We start from the raw sequence: 14,113 nt of genomic DNA, 5'->3' as shown, positions 1-14,113 counted from the left end.
TGCCATTCGGGATCCAAGGCACACGTGTGCTGCCTCTGGCTGTGATTCTGGGCCCATACAAACGCGGCTGTTGTGGGCTCAGGTGTCCCTGAGAGCTGTGCAGCCTGAGGTGGTGAGCAGAGGATGAAGGAATGAGGGAATGCCCACCTCCGGAGTGTGGCTGTTTGGTCTGAAAGCACGACCTGCCCACCATCCTGCCTCTGAATGCCTTTCTCACGTGGAAGAGGTGATCTCTCTCCATCCTTTTCTGTCCCGTTCCTATTGGGCGCAGAGCTCTTTGCCAAGACCTGTGTACGATTTTTATTGACCACAGAGGCACTTCCAAGGCCTCTGGTGAGGAGTTAAAGCAGCTGTGGGCTCCCTTTGTGTTTGCAGGCTCACATCTCTGCTTGAGAGGCCTTTGAAATTTTGTTCATCTTCAGTGGCAGCGTGGGACTTGGAAGGATTAAAGCCAAGCTCCTGCTCGTGGAAACCTCATGTATGCAGCTCTCTGCAGCCAGGGCCATGCCTGCCTCCCCCTTGGTTGGGAGCTCTCTCATTTCGGGACACAGCAGCACACACAGAATCCCTGCTCTCCTCCCAGCCTCAGCATCTGGACCGATTCCTCACGTCTCATTTTCTCCTCTTTCCCCACCTCTTTTGGGGCAGAAGAGGACTGGAGCTCAGTGAGTGGGCAGCGTTGCAACCCTTGGCCGTGGGCTTGGTGCGACACCGACGGCGAGGTCCCCACACTCAGCTGTGGGCTGTCAGGCAGTCAGGGGAAAAGCTATGGCTGCAGCCATGGGGTGCAGAGCTGGCTGCCCCCCCCGGGATGCCTCAGCTCGCCGCAGCCAGGCATTGCTGGCAGGCTGGCACCGCTGCTGACCCGTGCTGCTGCTCTGGCATCAGTGCTGGCACCTCTGCAGTCCTGTGGCCGTGCTGTGGGCTCACCCCACTGGGGCCTTGCAGGCTCTGGGGAGGGGGAAGGGGTGGACAGATGGACGGAGGGGGCCCCTCCCTGGAGATCATACCAAAATGTCTCTTTTCTGCAAAGCAGAGGGAATGCCCCCAAGAGCTGGTTTCCACGGCAACCACAAATGTCAGGTTCCATGCGGTGAATAACCGTTTCCATGACGACACCTCCTTTCCCCAAGGTGCTTGGAACTGGAGTGACAGCCCTTCTGGGGGAGGGGACGGTGAGCTGTCCCCAGGTACCGAGCCCCCTTCTTCACCCCCCCCCCCTCCCTGTGCTTTTGGCTCCTTGCCCTAGGCTGTCAGCCCCAGCATCCCTGGGTGCCTCTGTACCCAGGGGGGGGTGATGCTCTTGGCTTCAGCAGCATCCCTTCCTCCCTCCCTGCCCCCCAATGAATTTGCTCCACATAGGAGATGAGATCCGAGCCTGCCCCTCCATCTCCCTCCCCATCTGTTTAGCTTAATCCTGGTTTTGCTTCCTGGGTAGAGACAAAGCTATTTCTCTGTGCTGCGGGAGAGGCAGGGAGGGAGGTGGGCAGCCACCCCTCCTGGCTCTGCACAGATCCCCTCTTCCAGGCACACATCTGGGCTGCCTGCCCTCTCCCAGCCTTACGACCAGAGGCTGCAGGAGCTGCCGCATCTCAGCCAGCAGATCTGGGGCTTTCTGAAGCAAAATCTCACTGCCTCCTCCTGAACCCTGCCCTGCATCCCAGGAGCTCAGGGGCTGAAGGAGATGCCGGGTCCTCGGCTGCAGCTCTGAGGCTGCTGAGTGCCAGTGCTGCACATGCTGGGGCCACCTGGCAGCACAGCAGGACGTTGGGAGCTCTGTAAAGCCGTGCAGTTGATCCAGAGCAGGAAAGAGATCCTCAGCCTCTCCCTTTTCCCTGAATGACACAGCAAGTCCTGGCAGAGAGGCTTGAAGCCAGCACTGCTGCCTCCCAAAGAGGCCTTCCTTTGGGGTGCTGCCGACCAGCTTCTGCAGCCCCACCTCACTTCTGGAGGCAGAGAGTGCAACCCAGGGATGCTCCCAGCTTTGGCTTCATCCTGTGAGCTTGAGATCCACCAGTCTGTGCAAGCCAGGTCGTGGCCCTGGGCTGCCACAGGTTCTCCGCCATGCTCAGCCATCAGCTTGGCCTGCTGGCTGGCCCCTCTGTCCTGTTAGCAGCTGGATTACCCAACAATTTCCTCTGGCTGCTGTGAATACGGGCTCTGCTCTGGTTTTCTAACCAGCCTGGCTCAGTCCCTGCTGTGACAGCAGTGTGTATTTTGCATACTGGCTTCTAAACACGTTTCGGTTTGTGACTTTTAAGGCCCGATTTTGTTCTCCATTTTGTCTCCTAAGAGCTTTGCTTGGCCTGCAATTCGCCTGTGGGTCTGACCTGCAGTATTCCTGGTGGGTTTTGTGCTGTGAATGTCACTGCTTCAAGTCACTGTCAGCCTCTGTGAATGATGCTGTGAGACAGGAGTGAGATGTGCTGTGGGGACACCTGCCTCGTACAGCAGTGCTCAGAGGCCATTCTGGCTCAGCTGGATCCTGTTTGCCTGGGGAGGAAGCTGTGTTTTCTCTTCCCTTTTTGGACACACCAGTGCTGTACCATCCAACTGACAAATGGTTTGCAAATCAGCCAGTGAAAGCTGTGGGTTACTTAATCCAGGTACAGCTGTCTGTCTGTCTTACCTGGAGAGTGCTCGTGTCCTGTGGGCTGAGCTCTGGCTGGTGCTGCTGGTCGAATCATTGCTGATGAGTGCAGGAGAGGTAAGCAGCTCTTCACAATCACAGCCAAGGATGTTTTGTCTCTTTCAAACAGTGCAGTAAGGAGGCATTGCTGGAGAGCAGCACTGCCTTTCTTAGAGCCTCCCTGGAGCACAGAGCATGCTCTGACTGCAGGGGGACTGGGCAGGGAGAAATGCAACCTGCCTGCTTGCTGCACTGCTGGTCACGTTCAGAGGCATTCTGCCTTCTGTCTGGAGGAAGCAGAAGTTTGTGCACACAGGGTATTTCCAGGGGATCCTGGTTTCCTTTGCAGAACTCAAATCCGCACGGTCCCTTCTCCTGGGTTGCCACATGGCACCTCAATTCCCTTCTGCTGCTCTCCTGCCCTGCACAGCAGGCAGAAAGGAGCACCCGGTGCCATCAGCACTGTGTGCCAGGCACTGGGCCGTGCTCTAACCCTCTGTGTCTCTTTTCTCATTGCAGATGGCACGTCCGATTCAGGTGAAACCTGCAGACAGCGAGAGCCGTGGAGGTAGTTGTCATCTCTCCTTGTTCCTCCTGTGGTGGCTTTGTGGCTGGGAGGTGGAGCAGAGAGGTGCAGAGCCCTGACCCGACCTCCCCCTCCCCGCAGTCTGTGTGAATGGTTGGCTGTATGTGGCACAGATTTGGGGTGGCTGATCCTGGGAGCTGATCCCTGTGCCTGCAGCTCACCTGTGGCTGCTGGGCCGGCTCGGCCCCTCTGCTCTCAGGCCCCAAATGCTAATGCAGAAAACAGCGCGTGGTGGGGAGGCACTTCTGGAGGAGAAGGAGCCCGAGTTTAAGGCTGAGATGGAGGAGCTGCAGCCTGAAGGGAAGCAGCTCGCTGAGAGCTGCACCTAATGAGCAGTTCGGAGCTGGAAGCCTGAGAACAGGAGAGCATTTCTGAAATTAATGGGGAGCTTACAGCAGCTCAGGCTCTTGCTCTGCATGGAGAGGGTTTGCAGCTCCCACCCTGTCCAGATTTATGGATGTTTTGCTGCTTTTCCTTGTCTTCCTGGTACATTGCTTTTCCCCTTCTTCCATTCCTGCATCTGCCTCTCCATGTGCTGCCTCTGAGAGCAGTTTGCTGGTGGGGAGGATCTGTGTGAGGCTGTTTGTTCCTGCAGGGCAGCGTGTCCTGCGTGCTGTGTTTAGATTCAGAAGACTTTTGTTTGGGATTTTCGGGGGTTGTTTCCAAGCAGTTGATCATTTCCAAGCAGTTTTGCCTGTTGCCCCAGCAGAAACAATACTTTGTGCTACCTTTTTTCACAGGTGTATTTCTGTTTGCGTGACCCTCCTTTAAAAAACAGGAAGTTTATCAAGTCAGATCTTTCTTGTTTTTCAAATAGAATCTGTGGTTTTCTTGGGGGATTCAACACCTGGCTTGGACTGAGACCTGCTCCTTTGTGCTCCCATTGCATCCCAGCCATTCCACCTGTGAGATGTGCCTCACTGGAGAAGCAGCACAGCTTCTCATACAAACACAGCTACCTGCTGTCCCAGGATGGGTTGGAATTTAACATCTCTGGTGCTTTCATATGGAGCAAAATAGGTCCATGGTTTCCAGTGCTATTCATAAGGGACTGAGATGCACAGCGTGGTGACACATCTCAGCCCCATGATGGTGGTTTTGCTTTTCCCACAGAAAGGTGGGCTTCGTTCCCAAAGAAAAACAGAAGATCCCACAGTGGCTCTTGAATTAATTGCTCTCATTGTATCACGGCAGCATTCACCCCGAGGTGCCTTGGGAGGCTTCCACCCCAGCAGAGCTGTGCACAAGGCATACATCAGCTTTTAACGTGCTCCTATTTCACCATTCTGAGGAGGATGATTTCCCTCTCCTGCAGAATCAGTGCAAGAGTAGCAATTTTTTTTGTCTCTCAAGGAAAAAGGCACCAAAGAAGAAAATCACCCTTTTGGTCAGCACTGCTGGTTTCTCACCCAAAAAGGCATTTTCTGTTTCCATTCTGTTTCACTTTGGGGGGGAGGGGGGAGAAAGTATTTTCTGAGCAGAGTTTGCCCTTTTTCCCCCTCTCTGCAGGGATTGCTCTTCTTCCAAGTGGGAATCTCAGCCTCCAGCCCACGCAGCACCCATGAAATCTGAGGAGGAGAGGAGTTCACTCCCCGTCCCTTCTTTCTTCTCCTCTGCTTCACAATATTTATATTGCAAACATTCATTTTTCCCTGGAAATGTCAGAGCCGTGGTTGTTCTGCAGCTGGGCTGGAGAGGGGGGAGAGCAGAGCAAAAAGAGCTCATGGTGGGGAGCAGAGCAGGCAGGACCTCGCTTTGGAGGCAGGGCCACGATCTGCAATGGCTGCAAATATCAGGGCATCAGCGCTGCCTCCCAGCAGCAGAGTGGAGCCAGGCTTTGGCTCCTGCATTTCTTCTTATTGGAGGCTGCACTTTTCTCTGGGAAGCCATGAGAATAGCTGGGAGGCTCTGAACACCTTCCTTCCTTCCAGCCTCATTGCAGAGCTCACAAACCAGCGGTCCCCACAGGATCCACCACAGACTGGAATTTTCCCAGCAGTGGAAGCAGCATCAGGACAGCACCCTGCATTTGTCTGACTCAGGTTGTTGTCTCCAAAGGTTCCTCTTGCAGTTCTCCTTCTTACCAGAGATGTGGCCAAGCACATTTGCAGATCTGGAAATGAGAAAAGAGCCATTCCCTGTAGCAGTGACCCCACACTGACAGGAGGTAAGAGGAAGACTTGGGCAGGGCAGAGCTGCTCAGACATCAGTGGAGCCCTGATCTGCATTACCCAGGGAAGGAACCTCTGCAGGGGCTCACACCTCACAAATTAAGCATCCTGGATTAAGTCAGAGCACCATCATTTGTCTCCTGGTGTAAGGGATGTGAATCCTTGTGCCAGAGCAACCCTGGCACGGTGTGGGGATAGCTGGATGCTGGGGGTTACTGCACCCTGCAGAAGGGGTTTGCTAGGAAGAAGATGCTGCCTGCATGAGTTCAGAGGACCTGTCATCCCAGTGCAGGCTGTGTCAGCTCTTCCCTCCTTCTGCCTGTGATGTGAGCCCAGGAGGACCAGCAAGAGATGGGCTGAAGGGGCAGAGCAGTCTACGTTCGTCTGCGTCTCTGTGCTGTGCCAAGTCGATATGACAGCTGGCCCAAGCCCATCAGCGCTGTGTTAGAGGCAAGAAAACCCCCCTGCCTACCCAGGGAGGATCCTACCTGCCTGTCTGTGGGTCCCACCCCATCCACAGCTGCCTCCCCTGCCCCAGTCCTGCTGCTGGGGGCTGCTGGCCCGGTTCCCTCCCTCTGCAGGGCCGTGTGCTCCCTCTCTCGTGGCCGCAGCCTTCAGCCCCTGGCTGTTCCCATGGTATCTTCATCCCGACCTGCTCTGCACTCTCCCTCCTCCCATCTGCCTGCCTGCGCCCAGAGCATGTTTCCATGGGAACTCAACAGCCAAGGATCAGAGACAATTCTCCTGCTTGCTGGACAGTATGGGGAAATTGCCAATCAGAAGGTGAAAAACAAGATCTGGAGAGAAACGGAGGACAAATGAGTGGAGAGGGGTGTGCTGTTACCAGGAGGGGAGTCCTTTTGGAGCTGTGACCCACCGTGGCTCGAGGACGACAGCTGATTTGGGATCTGTCCTTGGGAGTGGTGGCAGCAGCCATCGGGTGAAGGCTGTGGGGTTTCAGGAGCTGCAGCGATGGCTCACGGCTGTGGGCTGCCCTGACAGCTCTGGATTCTTTCCCTGTGTGCCATCTTGGGAGCGGGGCTGCTTGAAATGAAATGAACTGGGGAAAAAAAAAGAAAGAAGCCTTTTCTTGCATTGTCAGTGATTTCACCCCATTCTGAGCATTCAGAAGAGATTGAGAACCAATAGGTGTGGGGTTTAGAGCTCGACTCTGCAGGGCAGCACGGTTCTAAGCTGTTCTGCATAGGCAGAGAAACTGGAAACGTTGTTTTTCTTCCAAATTCAAGCAAGAAAAGCTGACATTCACCAATAAAAACCAGGCTTCCAAAAGGCTCTGTTAGCAAACCCTCCCAAACAACAGAAGACCTGCAGCGAAACTGCAAGGACTGAGGCAAGCCGGCGGCGTCTCGGTGGATCTTTCCCAAATGAGTCATCAGCCCAAAGCAGAACCATTCATCCAAGCCTTGGCTGGGGGCAGATGCTGCCTCAGTGCTGGTGCAGCCGTGTGGCACACGCTCTGTTCTCTGCCTTGCTTTTTCTGCAAGGGAAACGTGGCACGTGCACACAGCTTGCCCACGTTCTCATGGCAGAGCAGTGGGAAGGCAGCGCGCTCGTGTGCCTCGGAGCTGGGGCTGTGTGAGCGTGCCGGGTGTCATCTATTCAACTGCACACAGCACAGCCCTGCAGCCCGCGCTGTCGCTCCCAGACCTGTTGTTTTTCAGGTCACTGCACTCCAACAGACTGCAGCTTCCTCGCTGTTTGCTGCGACGTGCGTCACGTTGCATTGGTTTTGTTGGAAGCCGGCCCCTCCGGTCCCGTCGCAATGAGGAATCCTCCCAGCCCTCATCCAACACCCCGCCTCGGGTCACATCTCCCCACGGGTGGCTGTGGCGCTGGGGGAGCGTTCACTGGTGACACAACCATCCCCAGTCAGTTTGGGAGGATGCTGCTGTGTTTGTGTGTGCTGATGGATGGGGCAGGGAAGGGCGCATCCAAGTGGTGCTGCTTGGTTGCGTAGCAGCGGTGGAAATAGCAATGTTGGTAGAGGGAAATGGAAGCAGAGAAACCAAAGGTGCAGCAGTTGATCCACGCTGCCTGTGACGGTCTGCACTGTGTCCTGAGGTGCCCCTCGGACTGGATGTATTGCTCAGGAGGGCTATAATTGCCCAGGAAGGTTTTGTTATTCTAATTTGCAATGGATTATCCAAAGGAAAGAACAATAATGATGAGCAGGGAATTGCTGCCCTTGCTGACCAGGAGAAGGGACACCGCAGAGCCCTTTGCTGTGTGTGCAGCTCAGGAGGGTCCGTCAGCCATAAAAGCATTTCAGCCAACAGCAAATCATTGCCATGCCGGGCATGTCTTCAACACGAAGCTGTTCTGTGCATACGTGTCCCTATCCTCCTACTTTAGACTGTGTCCCTCATAGAAGGTTGATGTTTCTGTGTTTGCCCCTAGGGGACAGGAAGCTCTTTGTGGGCATGTTAAATAAGCAGCAGTCTGAGGATGACGTGCTTCGGCTCTTTGAACCATTTGGGGTCATTGATGAATGTACGGTGCTGCGTGGACCTGATGGGAACAGCAAAGGTGTGAACCCCTCTGTGTCGTGCCCTTTCTCCCTGCTCTTCAGGTAGTGCTCGCCTGCCTCGTGGGAACGCATAGCAGGGAGGGGAAGGCTGGGGAGGATGGGCACAGTCAGGTGGAAGGATGGGGACAGAGAGCAGAAAGGAGCTGCTGGGATCATCAGTGAGCTCAGGTCGGGGCTGCAGATGGAAACGTTTGTAGGCGCAACTCGGAGCACATAGAGAATGTAGGGAGGAGGTGATGAGGGGCAGATGAGGAGGTTTGAAAGAACAGTGTGAGAACCTTCCTGCTTGTCCAGAATAGAGTGCTTGGGGCGAGCCATCCCTTCTGTTCCGCTCTCCTTTGCCCTGCGTGAGATGTGACCACACCACAGCGGTCCCATCACTGCGTCTCCTGTGCTCTCTGTCCCTTTCCAGGCTGTGCTTTTGTAAAGTTCTCATCTCACACAGAGGCTCAGGCAGCAATCCACGCACTCCACGGCAGCCAGACAATGCCCGTGAGTATGAGGCCAGGGTACCTCCCTCCCCTTTCCTAATTCTCTCCCCCAGAGCAAACTCCCTCACTGCCCACGACCACAGTTTCCAGCTCGGTACAGCTGTGAGGACAGGGGGCACATGCACACATCTGTGCTCTTGTCCTTGGGGACCATCCTGTCTCCTAGGCTGGTGTGTGTCAGTTTGCCCAGACTGGTAGTGGCAGCAGCACTTTTATCTAGATAAAAGGCTGAAAAAGGAGAGCCAGGGACCAGGCTGTAAGTCTGTGTGCCTGCTGAGAGCAGAGCAGCAGTCAGGGCTCCAGTGGCACGCTCCCTGTCCTTCTCTTTAGGTGGTGGAAGGGCCTCTGGGCCATGCTGGGGTAGGTGGGAATGCCCCATGCGTGGTGTGGGGCTGTGTAACCACAGCTGTGCCCTCTCACTGCAAGCTGTGGTATCTTTTGCAGTCCCACAGCCTGCTGGGCTGGGGCTGCCTGTGGTGAATGCAGCCAGAGGTGTGTGCAGTTGTGTGAGGGGAAGGGTGGGATGTGGGTGGGTGGATGGATGGATGGATGGATGGATGGATGGATGGATGGATGGATGGATGGATGGATGGATGGATGGACTGACGGACGGGGAAGGGCATGGCCCAGGTTCCAGGCAGCTGCTGAGCTCTTTCACTCCAATATTTGCTCTTCTGCACCTCTTCCTCTCTGCTGCCTGCTCTGCCCCATCCCACCTTGCCTGACCGCTGACTCTGCCTGCCCCTGGCCTCCTCCCCCCGGCCTCCTCTCTCTGTCTCCTCTCTCTGTGCCTAGGGCGCTTCCTCCAGTCTAGTGGTGAAGTTTGCTGACACAGATAAGGAGAGGACCCTCCGTCGTATGCAGCAAATGGTGGGGCAGCTGGGGATATTCACTCCATCTCTCACCTTGCCGTTCAGCCCATACAGCGCCTATGCGCAGGCTGTGAGTATCACCGGGGGGCAGGGGGGGGAGGCTGCCCTCCTGGCTGTGGGGCAACTCCATACCTGGGCTGGGAGACTGCTGACAGGTCCCTGTAACTGTGCGAGCTTCCTGGCACCTGGGGTTTGTTCCAGTTTCTCAGTTGGCAGCGCAGCCCGCGTGCTTTTTCCTCCTGGAAGGGGCGACAGGAGAGAGCTGGGACCTCCTTACAGTGAGGCTGGGTTCCTCTGACACGTAGACTGGTGGAGGTGCCTGGGAACAGGTGGAGCGTGAGCCCATGTCTTTCTGTCTTGTTTTGTGGGCAGCTCAGAGCCACGATTCATGGGTGATATTTGCCAGGCACGGTTTGTGAGCCGGGTCTGTGGCCGCAGTGCCGGTTTGCTTTTGGAGCACCAGGAGAGCCCTGGGCCCAGCCTCAAGTTTTCCTCTCTCTGCTGAAGCTCTCCGGAGGGCACCAAGCTCCCACTGCTGTCTTTGGCTCCCAGGGCTTCCTCTCTTGACCAGTGGGGTTTGCAGGTTGCTGCAGAGGGTCAGAGATGTTCCAGTCATCCTTCTTCCTCTCTGACAAGGCTGGCTGCACCTCGGATCTTGTGGATCCTCACTGCCTTATGGCAATGGTAGTGGTGGTTGCCAATGGTATTTGAAGTAGATCCTAAACTCAGCAAGTCCCCGACCAGCTCTGGTGGAGCATCTTCAGGTCTTGATGGCCGTCACTTTCAAGTCTCTCTGCTTCCCATGGAAGGAGGCTGGGAAATTGCTCAGGGTGTGAGAGATGTTTGTGTCCAAGAGCCCGAAAGTAGGAGCTGCTCCCAGAAGTAATTTCCCTAGGGGACAAAATAAACCTTCACCTCTGGCTGCAGTGGCTCCTTGCTCTGTGCCCCATCTCCATGACAGAGGAGGAACCGTTTCCCAGTTTTTCTCTCCAAGAATCCCCAGAAGCACCCACTACCCTCAGCACAGGGGTCAGCTAGGATGTGCTTGTTCTGGTGCACCCTCTGCTGTCGTGGAGCTGGTGCTGAGCTGGGCAGGACGGCAGGATGGGGGCCGTGCTGTGAGCTTGTGGCCCACGTGTGAGCAGGGAGAGCAGGGAGATCTTCCAGGCTTGGTTTGTCAGCGACCTCCACTCTTCAGAAGCTCCCAATGGTGACCAGAAGGCAGAACCAAACCTCGGCTGTGCTGCTTGCTGATCTGCTTCTCGTTTCTCCTCAGCTGTCTGTAAATGCCTTCTCTCCAGCTCCTTACTAACCTTCCTGCTCTGCCTGCGGTGCCTTTCCCCTGGACTCAAGACTTTCTGTCCCATTTCACTTTCAGCCTTCCCACAAGGAGAGATCCTCACCAGCTCTCGGGTGCACAGAATGTCAGAGGCAGAGGGTTAACAGCTCTACCTGGGGTGCAGCACTGGGGGCACAAGTGATGGTGGTGACGTGGCAGTCAGGCTGAGCTGCTGCTGTGTTCCCAGTGCTCTGTGCCAGCGTTCTGCTCTCCCCATCCCTGCAGCCTTCGCTCCAAAGCTCCCCCTGAGGCACCACGGCATTCAGGGCCTCACTTCTTGATTCTGCTGGATGCTTTTCATTTATGTTAATTACATTTTCCTTGAAGGAAACGTGTCTGGGATGAAACGTGCAGTCATCCCGTGCTGTTCAGGTCTAAAGTTATCCAGTCAGGTGAGATTAATTAGAAACTAGGCAGCGCATTTCAGCTGGTTCAGCTTGAGAGAAAAGGGCTGCACTCTGACAGGGGACGAGCAGCCAAAAACCAGCGCAGCTGAGGGCTGGGAGCTGAGCTGGGCCCCACATCCCACCTCCACAAGCGAGGACATTGCAGCTCCATCAACAGGTTGGACCCAGCGATGAATTCAGACCAAATCAGGGGCCTGAAGAAAGGTCTGGGTGCAGAGGAGGGCTGATGGAGCGGTGGGTGCCATCAGTGCCCGCGTTTCCCGGTGGCTGTGAGCACGCAGCTGTGCGCCCACCGCCGCCCTTTGTTCTCACGGCTCATTAAGGTAATTTTATTGGAGTAACGACGACCGTTTGGGAATGCTGGTGTGGCACATTTGCATCTGAATGCGGGTCGTTTTCCAGCCAGAGCCTGCCACCAAACAGGCGCTAATGAGAGGAAAGAAAATCGATGTTCTAAGTAAGACATGCATGGGTTCCTGCAGGCTGGGCTGTGAAGGCAGAGGCTGGTGGCCTCGGGGATCCTCAGCAGCACCTCAGCGCTCTCAGGAGGGCACGTTTTGCTGGCTCAGGGTGAGGGATCCGAGCCGTGGAGCAGCTCTGCTTCGGGGGTTTCGCCCTGGGTGCCCGCAGGCAGGGCACGTTGTGCTCTGCGCTTCGCGGTGCTGCCTTGCAGTCGGTTCCATCCCTGCTGCTCTCCACGTGTCGACTCAGACAGCGGTGCTGTGAGGTCAGGCAGCGCCTCTCCTTCTGCAGCTTCAGTGTGGAGGGAATGAAGAGAAAGCACAGAGAGGTGCAAACGTTTCCACGTTGGGTTTTGGATGCGGGGCCAAGCAGGCGGGGTTGTGCTGCACAGCAGGCACTCAGCTCACATCAGTGTGAAGAGGATTCACGTTGTTGCTGGCTTTGCCTCGTGCCACCCCAGCTCATCAGGACTTGCAGAGCATCCTGCCTGCGCCTCCCCAGCCCTTCCTGCTTGACAGCAGACGAGCTTTACGGAGGGGTTTAGATGGCTGCACACAGAGCTGCTTGGTGCTGTGCTCTGAGAGCTGCATCTTGTGTCTCACAGCACCAACTGCTGGCTGCACCGGCCTTCCCCTCGCTCTGCTCCCAGCCCCATCCCTCTCTGCTCGGAGGAAGGATGGAGCCCCATGAGCAGGGCTGGGTGACACCCCCTGCTGCACCCACACACCTTGCAAAGGACACAGGGGCTGGGCTTCCTCAAGGCAGAGCTGAACACCTGGGGGGGGGGTGGGAGGGAGTTTGGCTGCCGGGGGCTGTGCAAACCCTGAGCAGCCCTGCCCTGCCTTGCAGCTGATGCAGCAGCAGACGACCGTCCTGTCCACCTCCCATGGCAGCTACCTGAGCCCCGGCGTCGCCTTCTCGCCGTGTCACATCCAGCAGATCGGGGCAGTCAGTCTGAACGGGCTGCCAGCAGCACCCATCGCACAGACATCAGGTGAGGGCACCAATTCTGCTCAGCTCAGGCCAGGAAGGTGCAGGAAGGAGTGACTGCGTCCCCAGGGCTGATCCTGGCAGCGCTGCCGTTCCCTGTCGCAATCCACAGCAGCTGATGGGGACGGGCGCCCACGGGGAGCAGCGCTGTGCCATGCTGGCTGCTTTACAGGCCTGGGTTTAAAGTCTCCCCGCCTGGAGCTGTGACAGCAGCCCTCATTGTGTGACAGCTCCACGCTGAGCTCTGTCACCTGCAGTCGCCAGCTAGAAGAAATAAGAGCTCTGTGCACAGCACTCTCACCTGGCGGAACGGCACTGTGGGCTCTGCGGGGCCAAACCTCACAGCATCTCCTCCTCACTGCAGGGCTGCACTCGCCGCCTCTTCTGGGAACGACAGCCATGCCAGGGCTGGTGGCACCCATCTCCAATGGCTTTACTGGCGTGGTGCCCTTTCCCAACGGCCATCCGTCCTTGGAAACAGTTTACACCAATGGCTTTGTACCGTATTCAGGTATGGCACACAGGAGGAAACCATCTGGAGGCCTTAAGAGCTGAACTTAGCTCTGTTCTTCTTGATCCCTGCAGCAGAGGCTTTTCCTACCCCCCCTTGCAGACTCAGTGGAGTCTCTGTGCATGCAGTTCCCTTTGCTGTGCTTCTGATGCTGTTCTTTTTGCAGCCCAGAGCCCTTCGGTAGCAGAGACCCTGCACCCAGCCTTCACCGGCGTCCAGCAGTACGCAGGTACCGCCTTCCCTTCTCTCCCTCGGGCCTTTCTGTGTTCCACACCCCTGGGTAAATGGTTTGTTCTGTGCTCCACATCCCTGGGTAAGCAGTTTGTTCTGTCTCCTTGGATCGCAGCTGTGTATCCAACCACCTCCATCACCCCCATCGCGCAGAGCATCCCGCAGCCGCCGCCCGTCCTGCAGCAGCAGCAGCGTGAAGGTGAGGAGGGGAGCTTGCAAGGCTCACAGGGCGAGCAGCTCAGCCCAGGGCTGGGATGTGTGGCAGCCCAGGAGGTTTCCAGCTGCAGCTCGTGGGTCGAATGCAGCTGCTGTGTGGTTATGGGCAGGGAAGGTGAGAGTTGCAGCTTTCACACAGAGGTGTCCAGGGCAGAGCTGAGCAATACTGGGAAGCCGTGAGCTGTCACTGTGGCTGGTTTTATTCCAGCATGACGACACCTGGATACTCACAGGGAGTTGTGGCCAGAGCCCTGGGTGGGAGCTGGGCAAGCTGCAAAAGGGAATCTGCTCTGCAGAACCTCCAGCTCTCTGTATTGTCTTCAGAGGGTCTTGGAGAGGGTTCTGAGGGAACCTTTGGATGAGTGACTGAGTCAAGGGGAGGTCGAGGCCGAAGGACGCAGTGCTGGGGTCTCCTCCAGTGCTGTGCTCTCAGTTGAGCCCTTTTCTCTTCCCCTTTCCCTCTGGGGCTGTCTGTGCTTTGTCCCTCCACACCGCCCTCGTGCCTGCAGGTCCTGAAGGCTGCAACCTCTTCATCTACCATCTCCCTCAGGAGTTTGGAGACAATGAGTTGATGCAGATGTTCCTTCCCTTTGGCAATATCATCTCCTCCAAGGTGTTCATGGATCGTGCCACCAACCAGAGCAAGTGTTTCGGTGAGTG

At 56.4% G+C, this 14,113-nt stretch overlaps 1 protein-coding gene across 6 annotated transcripts in view; it reads left to right on the top strand.

Moving 5' to 3' along the window:
• The window catches only part of CELF5 (CUGBP Elav-like family member 5), a 35,493-nt gene that overhangs the window by 19,425 nt on the left and 1,955 nt on the right, over window positions 1–14,113 (top strand). For 3 of the 6 annotated variants that reach the window (XM_048927777.1, XM_048927774.1, XM_048927773.1), the window contains 9 exons: window positions 3,149–3,200; window positions 7,805–7,933; window positions 8,347–8,426; window positions 9,221–9,367; window positions 12,355–12,499; window positions 12,860–13,006; window positions 13,173–13,235; window positions 13,353–13,436; window positions 13,963–14,106. In XM_048927777.1, the coding sequence (XP_048783734.1) occupies window positions 3,149–3,200; window positions 7,805–7,933; window positions 8,347–8,426; window positions 9,221–9,367; window positions 12,355–12,499; window positions 12,860–13,006; window positions 13,173–13,235; window positions 13,353–13,436; window positions 13,963–14,106 (991 nt within the window). The remainder of the gene's footprint in view (window positions 1–3,148; window positions 3,201–7,804; window positions 7,934–8,346; window positions 8,427–9,220; window positions 9,368–12,354; window positions 12,500–12,859; window positions 13,007–13,172; window positions 13,236–13,352; window positions 13,437–13,962; window positions 14,107–14,113) is intronic. The other 3 variants (XR_007373377.1, XM_048927775.1, XM_048927776.1) reach the window with 3 other exon arrangements.

This window comes from Lagopus muta, chromosome 26 (assembly GCF_023343835.1).
Source record: "Lagopus muta isolate bLagMut1 chromosome 26, bLagMut1 primary, whole genome shotgun sequence".
Taxonomy (NCBI): Eukaryota; Metazoa; Chordata; class Aves; order Galliformes; family Phasianidae; genus Lagopus; species Lagopus muta.
This window is presented reverse-complemented; position numbering and strand designations above follow the sequence as displayed.